At 47.7% G+C, this 21,716-nt stretch overlaps 5 protein-coding genes across 8 annotated transcripts; 3 read left to right on the plus strand and 2 right to left on the minus strand.

Annotated features, from left to right (window-relative positions):
- The first annotated feature begins 44 nt into the window (after nt 1-44).
- On the plus strand, nt 45-9,861 carry LOC120893404 (polyubiquitin-C). Of its 3 annotated transcripts, none has more exons than XM_040295257.1 (3): nt 45-224; nt 4,197-4,682; nt 7,093-9,861. In XM_040295257.1, exons 1-3 carry the CDS (start codon nt 60-62, stop codon nt 9,826-9,828), a joined length of 3,387 nt encoding a protein of 1,128 aa, XP_040151191.1. In that variant the 5' UTR covers nt 45-59; the 3' UTR covers nt 9,829-9,861. The 3 variants fall into 3 exon arrangements, with proteins under 3 accessions (XP_040151191.1, XP_040151190.1, XP_040151189.1); XM_040295256.1 differs by lacking the exons at nt 45-224; nt 4,197-4,682 and adding exons at nt 5,567-5,700; nt 7,080-7,092 and having other exon boundaries at nt 7,549-9,861; XM_040295255.1 differs by lacking the exons at nt 45-224; nt 4,197-4,682 and adding an exon at nt 5,567-5,700 and having other exon boundaries at nt 7,080-9,861.
- Nucleotides 1,644-3,013, minus strand: LOC120893410 (polyubiquitin-B). The gene is made up of 2 exons (XM_040295263.1): nt 2,879-3,013; nt 1,644-2,810 (listed from the first exon to the last, which is right to left on the minus strand). Exon 2 carries the CDS (start codon nt 2,800-2,802, stop codon nt 1,873-1,875), a length of 930 nt encoding a protein of 309 aa, XP_040151197.1. The 5' UTR covers nt 2,803-2,810; nt 2,879-3,013; the 3' UTR covers nt 1,644-1,872.
- A 311-nt stretch (nt 9,862-10,172) lies between the features above and the next one.
- LOC120893406 (programmed cell death protein 2-like) lies at nt 10,173-12,864 on the plus strand. The gene is made up of 3 exons (XM_040295259.1): nt 10,173-10,451; nt 10,545-11,382; nt 11,465-12,864. Exons 1-3 carry the CDS (start codon nt 10,344-10,346, stop codon nt 11,896-11,898), a joined length of 1,380 nt encoding a protein of 459 aa, XP_040151193.1. The 5' UTR covers nt 10,173-10,343; the 3' UTR covers nt 11,899-12,864.
- Nucleotides 12,865-13,011: 147 nt separating this feature from the next.
- Nucleotides 13,012-14,493, plus strand: LOC120893411 (proteasome subunit alpha type-3). The gene is made up of 5 exons (XM_040295264.1): nt 13,012-13,164; nt 13,316-13,522; nt 13,606-13,854; nt 13,930-14,042; nt 14,183-14,493. The coding sequence occupies exons 1-5, from the start codon at nt 13,144-13,146 to the stop codon at nt 14,352-14,354; spliced, it is 762 nt and encodes a 253-aa protein (XP_040151198.1). The 5' UTR covers nt 13,012-13,143; the 3' UTR covers nt 14,355-14,493.
- LOC120893407 (organic solute transporter alpha-like protein) lies at nt 14,479-21,473 on the minus strand. 2 transcript variants are annotated; one of them, XM_040295261.1, is made up of 10 exons: nt 21,261-21,473; nt 18,515-18,708; nt 16,286-16,413; nt 16,063-16,214; nt 15,886-15,992; nt 15,666-15,791; nt 15,391-15,487; nt 15,177-15,302; nt 14,981-15,107; nt 14,479-14,905 (listed from the first exon to the last, which is right to left on the minus strand). In XM_040295261.1, exons 3-10 carry the CDS (start codon nt 16,392-16,394, stop codon nt 14,811-14,813), a joined length of 939 nt encoding a protein of 312 aa, XP_040151195.1. In that variant the 5' UTR covers nt 16,395-16,413; nt 18,515-18,708; nt 21,261-21,473; the 3' UTR covers nt 14,479-14,810. The 2 variants fall into 2 exon arrangements, with proteins under 2 accessions (XP_040151195.1, XP_040151194.1); XM_040295260.1 differs by lacking the exon at nt 18,515-18,708.
- Between the last annotated feature and the right edge of the window lie 243 nt (nt 21,474-21,716).

Genomic DNA, 21,716 nt, shown 5'->3' on the forward strand with positions numbered 1-21,716 from the left:
TTGAATGGTGCTTTTATCAGCACCCGCCCGTCAGGCATGATGGAAAGTAGCGAGTACTGATGTTCCTGTTGCCAGCGTTTGAATACTCCGCTCAGCTCATTGCCCAGCATAAACGAATGCTTTCGCATCAGATCCCGCGAGAAGAAGTCTGTCTTCGGACCACTTTCCAGCGCCGCGTACAGCAGGAAGGGATCGTCCTGGGACCTAAAGGGAGCAAACGTAAAGTAAGTAGCTGTTGACTCTAGCAACCCACTAACCAATACGTACAGATCATCGGTAAGGAAGAGGAAACTATTTTCCCGGATGTACTTCATCTCCCTCGAGCGCCACTTGTCCATGTGCTTTCTGCCAATCACCAGCACACGCTTCTTCTGCCGCACATAGTGTCGAACAACGGCGGCGACTTGCTGAGCGTACACGATAGGGCTTTTCTGATTGCCCGAAGAGAAAGCCACATTCAGCCCATCGATCACTACGTCGTACGGGAGAGTTTTCGCAAGAAACGCCTGGAAGCGATTCAGTTCCTCCGGTGTGGTGCGGTTAAATATTTCCTTATTGATAAGCACCGCTGTTAGAAACTTGTCCCTCAAACTTTGGAACATGTCTTCAGACACGACAATGCTGGATAGGCTTCCCTTGCAGCTAGAGCACTTCCCGCCGTCCGTGATGCGGGTCTCCTGTACGCGAATGCCGAATTCGCTCGGCAGCTCCAACAGCTGCTTGCCAATTCGCTTCGATAGAAATACTGAACAATCATGGGTGAACTGTAGCATCCGTTCCAGGTTGGCGGAGAATGGTTGATCCTCTCGCTTGCGACTGTAATCCAACCAAGCAAGAAAACTATCATCGTTTGGCAAACGTTTGTTTTCGCACATTTCTTGCATCATAATCCAACCAGTTGATTCATCTCCCGATTGGAATGCTTTTGTAGCGATACAGTTGTACGACGAGCTGTCCGGCGTTCCGCTGATTTTGATCATCTCCAACAACTCCAAACAATGTTTCCAGTGCTTGGTAAGCGTCAGCGCATTGATCGCATGCTCGCATGTATTCGCGTCCAGAATGGCATTCTGTTCCCGCAGCTCACTGTACATCCGCCAAATATCGCTTTCATCTTGCTCGGTTAACTTTCCCTCCTTCAGCCGGTACAGTCGCAGTAGCTTCCCAACGATGGCCAGGTTCGTTTGCAACCCTTGCTGGTGTAAAAAAGCGATGTAAGATTTCCCCATTCGCAGATTCGGACACAGCCCCAGCACCACACTATCGACGTTCGTAATGTTGAACCTTCGCTCATTCAATATGTTCAGCCGTATGCTTTTCCATTCTTCCGCCGTCGGTGTACTGCTGGAGGCAAGTTTGGCTTTGATGGTTTCCACCGTAGCTGTCGCTGGTTTGAGATGAGGGTTTTTCTGGTGTACCCCAGCGTAATAACGCACATTTTCGGGAAAAGCGAATCTTCGCAGCCACAGCACGTTGAACCGGGAAAACATTTTGTAAACAAACAACACTGCGACCAGCGGCGAATTTGACAGCTGCGCATGTCGGGCGGATTTGACAACATCATTTCAAACGATCAATTCAAAATGACCAGTAAAAGCTGCGTTTCTTTCCACGACTTGGAACAATAGGAAAAATCGTATAAATATATTATGTTCAACAAAATGATTTATTTTCTGTTACGCTTTATAAGTATAAAGCAGCGAGTCTATATGTGGACTCATTTCCATGTCTTTTGATCGATCCCATTGATATTTTGTTGGCAGTTTGTATGCTTTTGGGTTTTGGGCGCGATGTCTCATCAACGGAATGAGTTAAGCCTTTTTTAATTGATTCATTTTTTGTTTGTGTGCTAGTAACCGTTCAAGCCAAAACTCAATCCACGAGCTGCAATCCTCCCTTCAATCGCAACACCAGATGGACTGTGGAACCCTTGATGATGCTGTACTCCTGTAGTTGACGGCCATCCTCAAGCTGCTTGCCGGCAAAGATCATCCGCTGCTGGTTTGGTGGGATTTCCTCGCGTTCGTCAATCTGTTTCTTCACACTCTCAACGGTTGCTTCCGGTTCGGTATCCACGGCAATGGTCTTGCCAGTCAACATCTTGACGAAGATTTGCATTCCACCCTTGAGACGCAGAACGAGATGAACAGTGGAGCCCTTGATGATGCTGTATTCCTGTAGCTGACGACCATCCTCAAGCTGCTTGCCGGCAAAGATCATGCGCTGCTGGTTTGGTGGAATTTCCTCGCGCTCATCGATCTGTTTCTTTACGCTTTCCACCGTTGCTTCTGGCTCTGTGTCTACAGCAATGGTCTTGCCAGTCAACATCTTGACGAAGATTTGCATTCCACCCTTAAGACGCAGAACGAGATGGACAGTGGATCCCTTGATAATGCTGTATTCCTGTAGCTGGCGGCCATCCTCAAGCTGCTTTCCAGCGAAGATCATGCGCTGCTGGTTTGGTGGAATTTCCTCACGTTCGTCAATCTGTTTCTTCACACTCTCAACCGTTGCCTCGGGCTCGGTATCCACAGCAATGGTCTTGCCAGTCAACATCTTGACGAAGATCTGCATACCACCCTTCAGACGCAGCACCAGGTGAATTGTGGATCCCTTGATGATGCTATATTCCTGTAGCTGGCGGCCATCCTCAAGCTGCTTACCGGCAAAGATCATGCGCTGCTGGTTTGGCGGGATTTCCTCACGCTCATCGATCTGCTTTTTCACACTTTCCACCGTTGCCTCCGGCTCAGTGTCCACGGCAATGGTCTTGCCAGTCAACATCTTCACAAAGATCTGCATGATTGGGCCTGAGAAAGAGAAAACAAATCGTCTGGTACAGCACTATCCGACTCACTATATCACGCGATGAACTTACCTTCTAGCTCAGATCGTTACACTCCTATTTGATAATTAAACCCTAGTACTGCCTTCAAGGACACCTGCTTGTTTGAGTCCTTCGAACAATGATCGCGGGTTTTTATAGTGTCGATCGACACTGAGTGTGTGACATAATTACTACCAAACAATCGAGCTTTGTCATGTTGCCAAAACAAAACCGAAACACAAAATCTACCAAGTCCTTGGCATTGACTTTGACCGCAAACAAACGAAATTTGGTTGTCGTCGTCGTCCGAAGCGAGAGTCAATGCCCCAGCATGATTTATGTGTCAGTGAAAGCATTTCCAGTTATAAACAACACGTAAAAAAATATTACACGATATATGCTATGCTATGCTAAATAGTTAAGACTTCAATGTTTGTCCTATTTTTATACAAATTGTACTGAATGTTTGAAATATTGATCATGGTCTGTAGTAGTCAGTAGACAAAAAATATACAAATAGAAGCATATTCTCATTTAAATTAAAGTCACGTAAGAGAACAGCTCTTTTCGCAACAGATAGTAAACAGTTATGCGGAAGGCGCGTGATGCATGAAAGCTCTGCCAAAATTCTGCAGTAGAACGCGCAAGCTGGGTCTAATTCTAATCGAATGCAGTGCGTTACACGCGCTCACATTATACTATAAAAAGCTTTCAGCCTGCTGTCGATGGGCTCAGTACGTTTTGGCAACAATCTCGACAACAAAGCTCCTCTCTTCTAAGTGATATTCCGTCCTCTTTGCTGTGTAGTGAAACAGATATCGAAAAACGATAGTGGAAAAGGGATAGTTCAAGCAAAAGCATGTGAGTATTAGCTTGAAGAAAAAAAATCAATTGCCATAAATCGGTTTTCATTTCATTAATGATCATTATCATTTCATTCAACAGTCACAGTCAGCAGAATAGCTACAAACGAACAGAGATGAAACCAGACATCACATGGCTACGTAGGGATAGTTGTAAACGTGAGCAAAACCGGGGTGCAACGTATCCATGGCCGGTTAACCTTTTACGTTGAACAACGAACTTTTATTTTTAAAACCGACTGTTGATCTACGCGTGACGTACTCCACCTGTACGACCAAAAAAAAAACATCAGTCTATAGTAAAAATACTCTAACAAAGACAACGCGCCACTCATTGGCGGAAGAGCTAGCATGATCGTGATCCCATTAAGTGCCAAGAAGAACACTGCACTTGAACATTCGGCTATTCCTGTCATTCGTAAAAGATGCGATGGCATCGATCGGGAATTCAGTCATGCACTTTGGAGTTAAAATCACACATCTTTTTCTTACCCCTCGTTTATCAGATCTTATCAAGCTATCAGATGCAGATCTTTGTAAAGACGCTAACCGGGAAAACGATCACCCTCGATGTGATCGCTTCGGAAACGGTTTTGGACATTAAAAGCAAAATTGAACAACGTGAAGGCATTGCACCGGATCAGCAGCGAATCATCTTTGCCGGTAAACAGCTCGATGACGGTCGGATCATATCCGACTACAACATCCAGCACGGCTCGACGATGCATCTGGTGCTCCGGCTGAAGGGTGGAATGCAAATCTTCGTGCGAATGCTGACGGGGAAAACGATTGCGATCGATACGGAACCGGAAGCGACGGTCGAGAGTGTGAAGAAACAGATCGATGAGCGTGAGGAAATCCCTCCCAACCAGCAGCGCATGATCTTTGCCGGCAAGCAGCTGGAAGATGGGCGGCAGCTCCAGGAGTACAGCATCATCAAAGCATCCACCATTCATTTGGTGCTGCGTCTGAAGGGCGGCATGCAAATCTTTGTCCGAATGTTAACCGGCAAGACTATTGCCGTCGACACGGAACCGGAAGCAACGGTGGAGAGTGTGAAAAAGCAGATCGATGAGCGTGAGGAAATCCCGCCAAACCAGCAACGCATGATCTTTGCCGGTAAACAGCTTGAGGATGGCCGTCAACTACAGGAGTACAGTATCATAAAGGCGTCTACCATTCATCTGGTTCTGCGTCTCAAGGGGGGCGCCTTTAAACTCACCCAGTTCGAGTAAACAAGCTGTATTGTCCTATTTTCTACTTGACGTATTCCATTGGCAATCGGGCACAGTCTACAAAGTGGCGCCCCCGATGATCCCCGATGGCGATGATCGATGATGGTGAATGACTGTTTACATGATGTTACCTTATCCACTACGAGATATTTCAATATGTATATAAAAAACTGAAATAAAAAATGATTCTTAATAATATTGTAACTCGCATTCCACTTATGGAAACATCATTGTAAAAGAAAAGAAAAAATACTTTTGAAACTTCGCAAAGGATTTCGATCGTGAACTTCAAATGTCTTACACAAGTGAGCTTAATTTTAGCTCACTGGTTGAATTTTGCCGACAAGTGACCACTTATTGATGCATATAATGTATAATAAAATGTGTTCAATTCGTACAATCATAAACAAGAAAAGTAAATCTTTGCGATTTGTCTGATTGAATTCTATGAAATGAATTTTGTTGTAATAATTATTTCACGTACAAAAATCCGCTTCTCATTTCTCTCGCTGCAAACTCACTCACAAATCAGCACGTGTAAACTAAACTTTAGCGCTGAACATTTGACGCACACAAATGATACTGTTGTTGTATTTGTTGCCGACGAAAAGGCTATAAAAACGAGGAATTCGCGGAAGCAGACCGAGCCAAGTTAAAGCAATACCAGACAAGCAGTGCTACAGTACAGACGCGCAGTCAGGACGTGTGAAGCAGAATATCAATTGTGCTTTGTGGAGAAAAGAAAATTATTATTATTAACTGTGTTGTGTAAAAGGTAATGCAACTACTGTATGCTTGTGTTGATAAGTTCTGCATTTTAGTTTTCTGACAAGCGCGTGCGAAAGGCAGATATTGGTTTTAATTGTTTGGGGTAACTAGGTTTTTCCCAAGATGGCGTAATGACGCAGTGAGCTGTGACTGTGGTGCAAGCAATTTATCATTTGCTCAATCGCTCAACGTATTTAATTAGTGCGTGTTTTCGCGAAATAGTTGTGTATTTCGTAAGAAAATCTTTATATTTCATCGCAAATCTTTTGTGTTCCTATATTAGTGTTAGTATAGAGAAGGTTCGTAGTTGCAAAATGTGTTCAAATGCTATCATTGTAATTGTATAAAAAATCAAATTTAATCTTTATTAAGTGTACATGTAAAGTATGAGGATCGTTAATTTACTATAGTGTATGTTATGTTATTGAAAGTGCGTTAGAAAGCTAAAGTTATTTTTTCTTGTACGGTTTCTATGAACCAGCTATGCGCAGCTTGCCCTTCTGCGAACAAAGAGATGATTATCGTAAATGAAAAATGGCGTCATCTAATGCCATGAACTCGATGTACAGTGTACATTTCAGTTAGTTTTTGGTATCTGTGGGAATAGATAACAATACGAATTATTAAATGCCAACCAGATGTGGTTGTTTAAATTCACAAAATGATTCCTTCAGTTTCAAAGAAAATATCAAAAACTTCATTATAATATAATAAAAACGTTTTATCTTTTAAAATAAGCCTAGTTAAAAAACTCACATAAAATTTATAATCCCGTATGATTTTATGGTGAAACAAATAATCTTTGTTATTAAGGTCTCGAACACGCTCGAACATGTTCAAGTGCTTGCGTGTGGTCGCCATTGAATGACTCATTTTCACAACTTAGTTTGCAAGTGTCTTTAGGCTAAACTAAACTTACTAGCTGAAAAGCAAACCTTTGTTTTTGATTAATTAAGTAAATTAAATGCTCTGAATGTTCTCGTTAAACACATTTTTGATGTTACGCATACTCGTTTCGTCGTGAATTTATTTATAGATTAGGTCACTGTGAGGGGTTACAATCTAGAAGTTTCGATTGGAAAAGTAAATTGATACAAGTGTTTCTAGACTGTTCCTTCCCACCCACACTCCTCCCTTTTCCACCGAATTCTGAATATATTCAGTGGTGATGCAATGTAACTCAACCATCGCACTTGGGATTTATGATGAAATAGTTACGTTGTTTGACGTAGGTTTAATTGGATTAAGATATTATAGAAGGAGCACAAGTGAGAGCGCATAACATAGCATTCTTGCAGTAATGTAGTGCCTAAGACGTTGCTTGCTATGATGTGATGTGCTGAGCATTGCACAAGACTATAATGTTGTTTTCGTTTATATTTACAGATAAAATATGCAGATTTTCGTGAAAACTCTGACCGGAAAGACCATCACTCTGGAAGTTGAGCCATCGGATACTATTGAGAATGTGAAGGCGAAGATCCAGGATAAGGAGGGAATCCCGCCAGATCAGCAGCGTCTGATCTTTGCTGGAAAGCAGCTGGAGGATGGCCGCACCCTGTCGGACTATAACATCCAGAAGGAATCGACTCTTCATCTGGTTCTCCGTCTGCGTGGTGGTATGCAGATTTTCGTGAAAACTCTGACCGGAAAGACCATCACTCTGGAGGTTGAGCCATCGGATACGATTGAGAATGTGAAGGCAAAGATCCAGGACAAGGAGGGAATCCCGCCAGATCAGCAGCGTCTGATCTTTGCTGGAAAGCAGCTGGAGGATGGCCGCACCCTGTCGGACTATAACATCCAGAAGGAATCGACTCTTCATCTGGTTCTCCGTCTGCGTGGTGGTATGCAGATTTTCGTGAAAACTCTGACCGGAAAGACCATCACCCTCGAGGTCGAACCATCGGATACGATCGAGAATGTGAAGGCGAAGATCCAGGACAAGGAGGGAATCCCGCCAGATCAGCAGCGTCTGATCTTCGCTGGAAAGCAGCTTGAGGATGGCCGCACCCTGTCGGACTATAACATCCAGAAGGAATCCACTCTTCATCTGGTTCTCCGTCTGCGTGGTGGTATGCAGATTTTCGTGAAAACTCTGACCGGAAAGACCATCACCCTCGAGGTCGAACCATCGGATACGATCGAGAATGTGAAGGCGAAGATCCAGGACAAGGAGGGAATCCCGCCAGATCAGCAGCGTCTGATCTTTGCCGGAAAGCAGCTGGAAGATGGCCGCACCCTGTCGGACTATAACATCCAAAAGGAATCCACCCTTCATCTGGTTCTCCGTCTGCGTGGTGGTATGCAGATTTTCGTGAAAACTCTGACCGGAAAGACCATCACCCTGGAAGTTGAGCCTTCCGATACGATTGAGAATGTGAAGGCAAAGATCCAGGACAAGGAGGGAATCCCGCCAGATCAGCAGCGTCTGATCTTTGCCGGAAAGCAGCTGGAGGATGGCCGCACCCTGTCGGACTATAACATCCAGAAGGAATCGACCCTTCATCTGGTTCTCCGTCTGCGTGGTGGTATGCAGATTTTCGTGAAAACTCTGACCGGAAAGACCATCACTCTGGAGGTTGAGCCATCCGATACGATCGAGAATGTGAAGGCGAAGATCCAGGACAAGGAGGGAATCCCGCCAGATCAGCAGCGTCTGATCTTCGCTGGAAAGCAGCTGGAGGATGGCCGCACCCTGTCGGACTATAACATCCAGAAGGAATCGACCCTTCATCTGGTTCTCCGTCTGCGTGGTGGTATGCAGATTTTCGTGAAAACTCTGACCGGAAAGACCATCACTCTGGAGGTTGAGCCATCCGATACGATCGAGAATGTGAAGGCGAAGATCCAGGACAAAGAGGGAATCCCGCCAGATCAGCAGCGTCTGATCTTCGCTGGAAAGCAGCTTGAGGATGGCCGCACCCTGTCGGACTATAACATCCAGAAGGAGTCCACCCTTCATCTGGTTCTCCGTCTGCGTGGTGGTATGCAGATTTTCGTGAAAACTCTGACCGGAAAGACCATCACTCTGGAGGTTGAGCCATCGGATACGATTGAGAACGTTAAGGCGAAGATCCAGGACAAAGAGGGAATCCCGCCAGATCAGCAGCGTCTGATCTTCGCTGGAAAGCAGCTTGAGGATGGCCGCACCCTGTCGGACTATAACATCCAGAAGGAATCCACTCTTCATCTGGTTCTCCGTCTGCGTGGTGGTATGCAGATTTTCGTGAAAACTCTGACCGGAAAGACCATCACTCTGGAGGTTGAGCCATCGGATACGATTGAGAATGTGAAGGCGAAGATCCAGGACAAGGAGGGAATCCCGCCAGATCAGCAGCGTCTGATCTTCGCTGGAAAGCAGCTTGAAGATGGCCGCACCCTGTCGGACTATAACATCCAGAAGGAATCGACCCTTCATCTGGTTCTCCGTCTGCGTGGTGGTATGCAGATTTTCGTGAAAACTCTGACCGGAAAGACCATCACCCTCGAGGTCGAACCATCGGATACGATTGAGAATGTGAAGGCGAAGATCCAGGACAAGGAGGGAATCCCGCCAGATCAGCAGCGTCTGATCTTCGCTGGAAAGCAGCTGGAGGATGGCCGCACCCTGTCGGACTATAACATCCAGAAGGAGTCCACCCTTCATCTGGTTCTCCGTCTGCGTGGTGGTATGCAGATTTTCGTGAAAACTCTGACCGGAAAGACCATCACTCTGGAGGTTGAGCCATCCGATACGATCGAGAATGTGAAGGCGAAGATCCAGGACAAGGAGGGAATCCCGCCAGATCAGCAGCGTCTGATCTTCGCCGGAAAGCAGCTGGAAGATGGTCGCACCCTGTCGGACTATAACATCCAGAAGGAGTCCACCCTTCATCTGGTTCTCCGTCTGCGTGGTGGTATGCAGATTTTCGTGAAAACTCTGACCGGAAAGACCATCACTCTGGAGGTTGAGCCATCGGATACGATCGAGAATGTGAAGGCGAAGATCCAGGACAAGGAGGGAATCCCGCCAGATCAGCAGCGTCTGATCTTTGCCGGAAAGCAGCTGGAGGATGGCCGCACCCTGTCGGACTATAACATCCAGAAGGAATCGACTCTTCATCTGGTTCTCCGTCTGCGTGGTGGAAATTAATTCGTTGAATAAAGCACATTGAAGCTTCATGAATTTATTGATTTTTTGCTTTTTTGTAGTTTCGTTTTATAATAATATCGGAAATATTATTGTTGGATGTTGGATGGAAATAGGTAGTTATTGTTATTTGATTAATTTATGTAATGTTTATTAGCATAACATGAAACATAATATGCAGTTTGTCTGCTAATAGCTCTTCGATAGGCATTTTCAATTGAAATCAATGTTTTAAGTCTTTGGTCTTGTACTTTTACCTATTTCCTCCGTATTTCTGCAACGTCTCTTTGTTCGCTTCGGAAACAAGTGGTTTGTTTTGAAAAAGCATCTATTTTGACAGATTATTCCGTCTGTTGTCAGTGCGGCTGCGCACGTTTTCTGACGGCTAAAATTGTCATTGTAAAACAATTTCGACGGCCTGGTGAGGAAAAATCAATCGGCCTTGCACAAGAAGAGTCGTATTCCAGCTGATACCGCAGCAGCAGTGCCGTACGGAACGCCACACTTCCTGCGGGAGAATGGCCAAGAAACAAACGCTAGTCCTGTTGGGCTTCGAGGACGAGCCAATCGCGGAGAAGGACCGTCCGTATCTGTCCTACACGACGAACAAAATCGGTGGCCATGCGGTAAGTTTGCTGGGTGGGTGGAATCTTCTGCACAGTCCAACCATAACCAACGATCGATAATTGTGCCTTCTCTTTGTTCGCCAACACTCGCAGGACTGGCCGGCTGGTCCGATCGACGTGCAGCCGTGCCTTTTCTGCGGCCAGCAGAGACCGCTGATCGTGCAAATCTACGCCCCGCTGGACGATTCCCAGTTTCACCGTACGCTGTACGTGTTTGCCTGTCTGAATGCGCCCTGCTCGACCCAGTCCCAGGCGTGGACGTGCGTCCGGATACAGTCGCTGGAGAAGGGCTCTCCCGGTGCGGACGGTGGCGTGACGGAGCTGCGATCGGCCAAGGTAGCATCGAAAGATACCACCATATCGTGGTGCAGTGGGGCAGACGATTGGGACGAGGTGGAAGAGGAGGGCGGGCAGGAGGGTATGGCAGTGCGCGAGAGCTTCGGCACGGCCACCTTTATGCGCGTGGATACGAGCAGCGTTGCAGCAGCGGAACAGCTGCTGAACGAGGAGAACGGCAATGTGATTCAGTACGAGAAGGTGTCGGACGAGGACGACGAGAGCAACTCGATGGAGGCGGAACCGATCCCGGGGTTCGAAAACTTGCGTGTCGACGAGACGAATGCGAATGCGCGCGGCGACGGTAGAGCGTCCGGGGCGACCGGTGGCGGAGAGCTGATCGATAATCTGTACACAACGCGCGCGTCCGCCGAAATCGAAGGCCTGGAGGCGGAAGTGGTCGTCGTCGATACGCCCGTCTCGCCGAAGCGTGATTTAGTGGCACTGCTGAAGCAACCGCAGGTTGTGCCACGGAACATTGCGGACGTTACGCTGCGCGGGTTGTACATTAGCGTGGACGAGGAGCGATACGTAGCGCCGCTCGCGTCCGATCACGTACGGGAGCTGCTAGCCGAGTACCAGCGGCATGAGGATGGTGAGCAGCTTCGTGAGAGTGGCTGTTAATTTCAATTAACCCAAAACACAAATTAAATTCATTTTGCCTTCCTTTATTGCAGGGATAACGGCTCCGTTGGAAAGTCCGCTGGACAATGTGGCCTCGGGTACGAAGCAGCCGCCGAAAGCGAACCACGACCAAGAGCTGTACGAGAAGGGCATCCCGATGCATGGCGACCTGATGTTCCACTCGTTTCTCAGCAAGCTGCAGGAGAATCCGGGCCAGCTGCTGCGCTATTCGCGCAACGCCTTACCGCTGCTGATCGCACCGATCAAGGAGATCGCCATGCCGCCCCACTGTCAGTACTGCAAGAGTGAAATGATCTGCGAGGTGCAGCTGCTCCCGACGCTGATCGAGAGGCTGCGGTTCGAGGTGAACGGCGAGCGGGCACCCATCGACTATGGCAATGTGCTCGTGTGGACGTGCGGCAAAAGCTGCTGGGATACGCCGGACAGGATGCGCCAGGAGCTGGTGCTGGTGCAAAACGAGCAGTGAGGCGGGTTTTCGCTGGCTGCGAAAAGCAATCTTCCATTTGCCTTCGGGAGACGTTGAACCGGATATAGAGGCTGGAGGTGCCATGGCCAACGGTTGTCCTTACGAACGAGCGAGGGAGAGAGAGACAGAGAGGGAGCGCGACTCGTAGTTGGCCGAGCACTGAAACGATCGTCAATTTGGATAGTTTTACCTAGCAGGCAGTGTGTGTTGGCACTTGCGTACGGTGTGCGTGTGCCCGTATGGCGGATGAGGAAACGGAAACGTATCAAGCATTTTAATACGCAATCGAGTGTGGTGGCAACGTGCCCAGAAGCGAATGGCAGCCGACACCGACTGCACATCCGGTAGACATGTTTTATCGTGTTTTATATTGAATTGAGTGAACTGTTCGGCTCGCGGTTTTAGTAGCATCGATATCTGATAGCAGTAACGTAACGTTGATATGATAATTACTCCTACTCTATACAGTAAGTAGACATTAATGTGATAGCAAACTAAACATTACTACAAACGCGTTATGCGAGAACGTGCAAACGTAACATTGCTCTAGCGTGCGTACGCAAATGTGCAACACCGAATGCCCACGTGCCACCAGATTTAGCTAAGCCGTCCGGTTTCCTTTGCGGCAAACTTCAGGTTAGTTTCAACTGCGCGCTGCGATCATTTTGTTAGCATAAACTTACAAAAAAAACCCCAAAAACGAATACCAGTCATGGTGGAAGCGCCCTAAAAGTATTCGTATCTGTATCGTTATGTGAGCGGGAATAGTTTGAAATTTCTCTTTTCTAGCGGCCAAAGAAGCACAACGCGGAGCCGACATGGCAGTTAGGAAACCGCCACACGTGTAGCGAGTTTTCATCCTGAATCCTATATTTCTGCGACCATGAACCATGAATTTATTCGCATTTAAACATTTTCCTCTTTCTTCCAAAATACAGCGAATACAACATTAAACTATTTAACGAATTCGAGCCGTGCGTTTTAATTTGCCTGTGCTGTCATTGCAACTTTTAACCAAAACGTCACTGTGCCGTGTGGGTGAAAGAAGCTTGGGCAAATTTTATCCCTCCTTGTGTGACGTGCGTGCGTGAAGTAAGCCCCGCGTCAAGACGGGGCAACTGTCAAAACGGAATTTGTTTCTCATCGCTTGCGAAGGTAAATTTCTGCTGTTTCATCCGGCAAGCGGATTGTTAATTTCGCGTTCCCCGTAGTGCATTCGTGTAAACAGTTTACTTTCCATTAAAAATGAGTTCAATCGGAACCGGTGTAAGTAAATGCGAGTGCTTGGGCCACCGCCGACTGCTAAATGGTCGAATTGTTTTCGATTTGAGGTTATGGCGGTGGTTCTGTTTTCGTTTCGATGGGGGACGAATGAACTAATCGTTCCGGATTCGTTACCGTCGGCTTCCATTTTCAGTATGACCTGTCGGCATCCCAGTTCTCGCCCGATGGTCGCGTTTTCCAGATTGAGTACGCGGCCAAAGCGGTGGAGAATAGTGGCACGGTGATCGGTCTGCGGGGCAAGGACGGTGTAGTGCTGGCGGTTGAAAAACTCATCACGAGCAAACTGTACGAGCCGGATTGTGGTACGCGTATCTTTACCATCGATACTTCCATCGGAATGGTAAGCAAAAGGGAGCGGGGCAAAGGTGGCAGCGAGGTTTTGATGCTAATTCGCAATGTTTCTTGGTTGGTTTCGAATTGTAGGCCATCAGTGGAATGATTACCGACGGTAGAGCGGTGGTCGATATCGCACGCCAGGAAGCGGCCAGCTACCGACAGCAGAACAATCGCCCCATTCCGCTAAAGCAACTGAACGACCGTCTGTCGAGCTACTTCCACGCGTACACCCTCTACAGTGCCGTGCGTCCGTTCGGTGTGAGCGTGATTTTGGCCTCGTGGTCGGAGGAGAAAGGTCCCGAAATGTACATGATCGACCCGTCGGGAGTGTCGTGTGTAAGTTTGTCGCAAAAGCAAACCGGGGAAAGTAGCACAACTCTAGCTACAATCGTAATGTATTACTACTTCCAGGGTTACTTCGGATGCGCCGTCGGCAAAGCAAAACAAACGGCCAAGACGGAAATTGAAAAGTTGAAGCTTTCCGACATGAGCGTCAAGGACCTTGTGCTGACGGCCGGCAAGATGTAAGTTAATCGATCGGCCCTATACACACTGATTCTATCCGCCTAGCGGGAAATCAAGTCCAGTTTAAATAATCGGTTATACAGCCAAGCCTTTTCGATTTAATCACAAAATCAACCTTTCCTCCTTCCTTTCGCTTCAGCATCTACCAAGTGCACGATGAGCTGAAGGACAAAGACTTCAAACTGGAGCTCAGTTGGGTGTGCCAGGATTCCAACGGCATCCACAAGACCGTCCCGGCCGAGGTGTACGCCGCGGCAAACCGGGCCGGCCAGGAAGCGGTCGACGAGGACGATAGTGATAACGAAATCTAAGTTTAAGGTACTCGGCACAGGTACGAACATCATACATCGGAAATAGGTTTGTTCGGGTGGTTTTTTTTTTGTCAGCCACCGGAGGCAATGGCTCTTTGTGAAGGAAGTAAAAAAAACACGTACGTACGGTTGGTTGAAATGCTATTCGTTCGATTTAATTGTATTTGATAAAGATTTCCATCGAAATACACCACCAGTTCATCCTGGCCAGCAGCGTGTACGGCTTGGGAAGATGTAACGAGAGATGCGGGCCGAGATTTTGCCCGATTTGCTCCCGAGTACATCTTGCCAAGCGTGTCCCCGGCTGGCAGTGATTAACGGTGGTTTATGGTATCACATTTAAAACACTGAAACACAGATAAATGTACGATCAGCTTTGCCTAGCTGTGCTATTCGTGTTGAAGTAGGAGATGCTGGATTTTTGGTGGTGTTTGCCGTCCCCCCCGTCGTTCACGCCTAGCCTGGTCCAATGATGGAGGGCGATTTGTACAGCAGGGAGGCCCAGCATGATAGTACCATCATTTCAAAGCACAGGCAAAGTTGAAAAATGGCTAAAAAGAAAGAAAACAGCAAACATTGACTCATAACGATACGTAAGTTTAAGGTAAATACGGCATCAAACGCACCATTTTTCTGCACCTGCAGTGTGTTGGGAAAGGCACAGTCGGCAATGCTGCTGCTAACGATGGCCGCTATAATGAGGGGCTGTATCCGGCAAAGTATAAGCACCGCCTGCAATACGAAATATTTGCCCTGGAAAACAAAACAAAGTGCATTGAAAAGCGCGTTCACAGTTGCAACGAAAGAGCACGCTTCACAAACCATCAGCTTCAAGTCGGAGTAGAGTGGAGCGAGCATTCGCACGAGAATGTTCAATCCCCACACACCGAGCAGAATAGAGATGACAATCATTGGCACAAAGTATAGGATGATGCGATTAAAGTTGGGCTGTTTGGTGGGAGATGATGATAGAGCGATCATTAGACATTAGGATTGTCGGCACGGGTTTGTACCCGTCCCCCCCGCAGGAACTTACATAATCCTCCACAAACACTACGTTCAGGGCCAGAAAGAGAGCAGTCTGTACGACCGGCAGCTGCATTATAAGCATACGCACGAACCGTAACCGATTTCTGCAAACGACAGTGTGAGCGTCAGATGAAAAATGCATCATAATGTTGTTGTTGATGATGACGATGATGGGAAGAACTCGTTATCAAAGATCGAAAATTGTGCGCCCGCCCGACATGCAGATAGCAGCAATTATAAACCCTCCCACCCCCCGGGTCGTGTATGTCGATCGTTACTCACTTTGTCACGGGAGCTCGTTTGAACAGCGGCACGAAGCAGCACAGCGGTGGGGTGCGCAGGGAGAAGGTTTGCGAATCGGTCGATTTAATAAGCGCATCTTCCCCGTCCACATACTGCATGCACAGGCTGGAGTAGGGCGATAAAAATAAATGGGAAAAATCAAGTAACTATGATTAAGCTTGATCGGTTCACCGCTGATGGTGCATTGTCACACACTGACCTGAAGAAAACGTAAGCACAGATCATGAAGTACACATGCATCACGGTATCGCACAGGAAGAAGGCACGCGGCACGGAGATGGACACCACACCGAACAGAGTGATGAGCTAAAATCAGGAAACTGAGTTTAATAAATGCCTCCAAAAATCTGCTCCATGGGGTTGGACCGATTCCTACCGGATAGATGGTCAGCAGCAGTATGGATTTGGTTTTGAACTGTTTCGGCGTCCGGTGCAGGATGTGATAGGCGTTCTTGAAGAAGATGCTAAACGTGCCAATGCTCAGCAGCACGGTGGCGGCAATTATTATGGCGATTGGGAGTGTTAAGCCTACGGGAGAAACGGAACAAAAGAAAGGAACGTTTGGAACGATTTTGTGGCCAATACTTCCTTCTACCTACCATCAAGATATTCCTGTACGGTGGGCAACTCGTTGGTACATTCGTCGCCGGTCGTGGTAAAGTTTTCCTCCGCAAGGATGTCCACCGACATCGTTTCGTTGGTATCCATATTGCCGCGCAGTTGCTTGCTGAGATCGTTTGCAGACCGCAAGACATCAGAACATATAGCAATAGAGCAATAGATTGGAGGTGTTTATTATTAGAAGGTTGTTTATTGTTAGGATTTCATTAAGATGATTTTTCTTCATTATTTATAGTACGCTCTTTCACTCTTCATGATCGCCAATCACCAACACCACTATCCACGTGATCGTCGTGCCCTAGCATGACGCACACAGACTCTCCCACACACACTCTCTCTCTCTATAGTTACGGTGAAATCATAGAATCTTGAACTCCGTCTATTAATTTCAATAAAACCATCCATCTGCCGACGAACTTCTCCGAAGGAATTCCATTACGATGTTGGCGATTGGTTTGCGTTACAACGGCGCTTAAAATGAATGGTTCGCGGGACGCCACAACGTGATTCGCGTGCGCTGTCCATCACACATCATCTTCAAAAAGATCTCGCGATCTTTGCTGGGTAAATATATAACCAAATGCATTAGCGATCTGGTGGCAGATGAATGCTGGAAGAGAGAGAGGCTTTTAAGATGGTCTTTGCCTTTTGCAATAAATTCAACAAAACAACAATGCATCATTCTTTAGTGGCGTAGTAGTGCCCTTCTGATGCTTATGTTTTTGCTGATCACCGCTCAAAATTCTTGATCGACATGATCTCGATGCCCAATAGTGATGGGTAATCCGGAGCGGAGTCATGGATCAACTCCGACTCCGATGCGCAAAATATGACTCCGACTCCGGATCACTACCGGATTCAACTCCGGATCAGTTCGGATCAATCTGGATTACTCCGGATCAGTTCAAATGAGTCCGGATCAGTCCGGATCACTCTGGATCAGTCCGAATGAGTCTGAATGCCGATGGCATACGATTCTATATTTACTATTAACATGAGAGGGACAGAGCTTATACCCCGAACGTACCCGAAAGGTATGCATGCTTCACTCATCAGGATCTAAAGGCAAGGACAAGGCAAAAGAGACATAGAAAAGTTACACGGCTACACATGTCCCCTAGACGCGTTGTCATTCATCAAAGTGATCCAGAGTGATCCAGACTCATTCGGACTGATCCAGACTGATCCGGACTCATTTGAATTGATCCGGAGTAATCCAGATTGATCCGGAGTAATCCAGATTGATCCGGAGTGATCTGGAGTGATCCGGAGTGATCCGGAGTGATCCGGAGTGACTGATCCGGACTCGGAGTCGATGAGTCCGGAGGTTTGCTCGTGCGCACCACCCCCCCCCCTCCCCCCGGTAAAACAGTCCGAAGTAACTCCGAGTCCGACTCCCAGGGGTACCGGAGTCGTATCGATCCGAATGCGGTAAAAAATCGTATTTACCCATCACTAATGCCCAACTAGTAACGATAATTCTTTGACGCTTATTCAACTCTTTTCAACATGTCTAAACACACGTGTGTATTTGGAGAAGATCAAAGTGCAAATACTCAGGCCGCATTTTTGGGAGAAACCCCGCTCGATCGCCAATTAAGCGTAGTGTGCTAATGAAATCAATCAAAGCACTAATTGCACCACTTTTGCCGGCTAAAAAGAGGCGCACCCCGTGCGCTCTACCGTGACCGCACGAGAGGTATGTGCGAAGCAAAAATAGTTTTAGAGCAATGTAACTTCGTCGATCAATATGTTTCACACGGGTCGGTAACGAAAACCGTTCGCTATTCATTCATGCTTAAAACATTAGCCGTTTGCAGTAAGGGTTGAAGCAATACCCAGCGCCCCAAAACATGAACTATTTGATGAAACATAAGATTGGGATCAACAGCATTTCACACCTGTCTGTGTGTGTGTGTGCGTGTCCCTAAGAGCGAAAAGTACATGGAAAGGTGTACCGAACCGACACCATTACCCCAACCGGAGAGGTCATTATCAATGAACGTACAGTGCGCACACGGGGCCGTTTCCATTGTCCTTTGTTGTTCTGTGTGTGTGGGAGAGAGGGTGGATACCGGTTTTTGTTGTTGTTGGATTGGGGGCGACCACCAATGCGAACGTGCGCGGGATGACCTTCAAAGAAGGAAGCGCGCTGGAGGACGGGGTAACGCCAGCCCCGGGTGGTGAACATTTAATTTTATGCGTACCGTTTCGCACCAGTTCCTTATTCGTGGCGCATGTGTTTATGTGTCTGTGTATCTTCGTTGCTCTTAAAACCAACACAGCTCTTATGCTTGACGAGACGAAACAAACAAAGGACCGGTGCTCGGATACTGATAATCGGTCCACTTTTCCAGTTAGATGCGCAGAGTGTTTCGCGCTTCCTGCTGAATGCAATTAACTGATAAGAGTAACGAAAAGAAGAAATAACAGAAACTAAGAATACCAATTAGCATTGAAACTGGATTTTTGTTTTTTGTTTCTTAAAACCCCATTTCATTAAGAGCTGATTGATTGTGCGACAAAAGGTCACGCAGCAAAATAAAACACTTGGACGGATTTTAGTGCCGATTGGGGCCGGCCAGTGTGGTTTTGAACTTTTCGCTTTCTTCCCTTACCTTACCCCCTTTTAACCTTCTTTCTTTTTAAGCCGTCCTAAAGAAAAGTGAAAAACAACCAACATTATTGCACTGGTGGGGTGAGGGGGTTGGTTGCAGAGATCTTTAAGTGGGATCGCTGTGCGCAAGAGATGCGTACTACTTGCAACATATACAAGAGGCTGCGGGCCACGGGCCCTCTGATTAGCAAGGTTGCCAGGTGAGTTGGCACATCATTGGCACGTAACAATTTGCGGAACGATCCTCATTCCCGCATGGGGCGGAACCGCTTTTTCGCTTCTTCTTCTTCTCCTTCCTCTTTGGAGATTCCCCCGAAGTCAAGGTTACCGTTTCGGGAGTGATCCTTCTGCTTCTCGGTGCGATCGGTTTCGTGTGATGGAAGGAAAACCGCTTCCAGCAGCATTGCGTTAGTCATTGCAACAAGTTGTGACCTCTTCAACGGTGCTGTACTGCTTCTTCCCTCGCTTCCGAAGAGCATCGCACATCGTGTGGTGTTTCAATGACAAGCCCAATGGAGCAGCATGCATACAATTCGTTATTGCCGATGGTCACGGACGGTCCGTCTAATGGACGGCTTTGATATCGATTCCACAACCCCACCAAAACGATCAACCTTCGGCCAATGGCCGCGCTTCGGTGCTTCGGTTCTGGAGTATATGATGCGTGTGTGTGGGTGTGATTTTGTTATTGAGTGCATAAATTAATGCACAAACAACGAGCGGTGACAGAGCGCGCGATGAGCCTTTCTTGCAGGCGACTCATTCTACACCCTCGGCCACAGGGTCGTCCACAGTGCAGTGCGCAGTGAGCTAACTTTCAAAGCGTTTCTATGTTTCGTAGTCGCTCCCGTCTTGTGTGACGACGACCGATGGAGAAAACCACCATCGTGGGCTAAAACTCTGTCGAAAAATGGCGTTTTTTTGGTTGTTGTTGCTTTTGTTCGGAGCGGTTTGGGAGGGAGACAACCTTGGACAAACGCGTTCCACGGAGCACGCGGTGCACGGAGATTAGTTGTGCTTGGGGGTTTAGATAGGTTGCTTCTGTTGCTGTTTAAATGCTGCTTTTTCGTGCTGTCGTAACGAGATGTGGCGAAAAAATAGAAAAAAAAGCTATCAACGTGTTGCGCCGTTAGGTCACACTTGTTGCGGGGTGGAAAAACAGACTCTAGGATTTCAACAGCAAATGAGAAAGCTTGCCCATGATATGGGCAGGGGAGAGAGATGGGTGCAATATCTATACCCTCTGTAAAGGTACACGCACAGATGCTGAACTTTCTCATTACGGAGTTCGGGACGGGGTGACCCGCTCAAAACCACACTCCCCATCCTATTTGCTCTCGATTTCCAATCAATCATGCGAAAGCAATTTACCCTAATCGAACATGGCAGGATCAAATTACATGTGTCACACTCTTGCTAATGCTAGCGTTTGCTAGTGTGCAGGTCTCAGCAGCCCGCTGGACGTGTGTCCTTCTTGTGTGTTGACCATTTTCCATTCACCACTAGATTAGGACACACACACACAAACACACAGCGTGTGTTGCATAATGTATCCCTGAACTCCAGCACGACAAGCCATCCGGTCACTGGGCTTATTGGCAGGCCGGTTTCAACCCACAGCGTATTGCACCGAGAGGGTACAATCAAGCGCCACCTCTAATGCCAAAGCATTTAATAACTCTTGCTCTGGAGGGGAGGAAGGTGGCGGTTTTGGTGCGCCATCATCATCATCATCATCATCATGATATCGGCACCCCCATCAGATCACGACGATTGGACGACGATTATTCAACACACACACACACACACACACTATCATCAGGCAGCCCAGGTGTGGGTCATTGGGGCTACCTGACCACACGGCTAGAATGCACATCCGTCCCCCCCAATCCCTGTGGTGCACTGGCGACCACAATGCACTTTTCCACGCCACAAACACTTTCCACCGACGACTTCGGAGCGCACGATTTCCTGCTCGCAGGCATAGAAAACAGGAAAATTTACTTTCACAGCACTACGAGGGTTTCTATGATCACGGGAGGGATACCGCGTGCATGGCCTACTGTCTGTCTGTGCTCGCTAACGATCGTTGTTACATTGGTTACAGACACACACAGACATACACACACAAACACTGGGGGATGCTGAGCGGTACGCCTTGGGCTCACAACATTATGTCATCGCCGTTTGGCACCTTGGCAGCATGGCTCAAACACCACCATGCTTTGACCTGCTGCCCTGTTTGAGAGGATCTTCTGCCGCCTGTGTGCCAGTGGTTCTTAACGATTTGGGAATTTTGAATTTTCGCCCCATTACTTCAAACATCTCCAACTCACCGGTTTACTTGAATGCAGGGTAATGCGGATCACTTCACCCCCGGTTTGACCAATGTCTACGACTCGCTGACGAGATGCCCCAGCCACCACCACCACCCAGCACTATGTGTGTGTGATCAGTGTGTGAGGCGCGTTGGCATCGGACGCAGGGAATCGCAATACAACCGGACCGGATCGGGTGCGACCTGAACAGCAACTAAACAGCTAAAAACTACGCGCTCGCCTCTCTGCGCGCTCGGCAGCTCTTTGATCGCAGCAATCCCGCCAGCGTGCCTACTAGGCGGTGGTTGCGGATGCGAGAGCTGAGGCAGCACGCGGGGGCGAGTTGAGAAACTCCGCAAAAGCATTCGCGCGCGCTCTCCGCTCACTCGCTCGCGTTCGTGTTTGGCTGCGCAAAGCATACGCACGTGTGGTGCCTTTTTTTCTATCGCGCAACCACGCAACAGCAGACGAAGA

This window comes from Anopheles arabiensis, chromosome 2 (genome assembly GCF_016920715.1).
Source record: "Anopheles arabiensis isolate DONGOLA chromosome 2, AaraD3, whole genome shotgun sequence".
Classification (NCBI taxonomy): Eukaryota; Metazoa; Arthropoda; class Insecta; order Diptera; family Culicidae; genus Anopheles; species Anopheles arabiensis.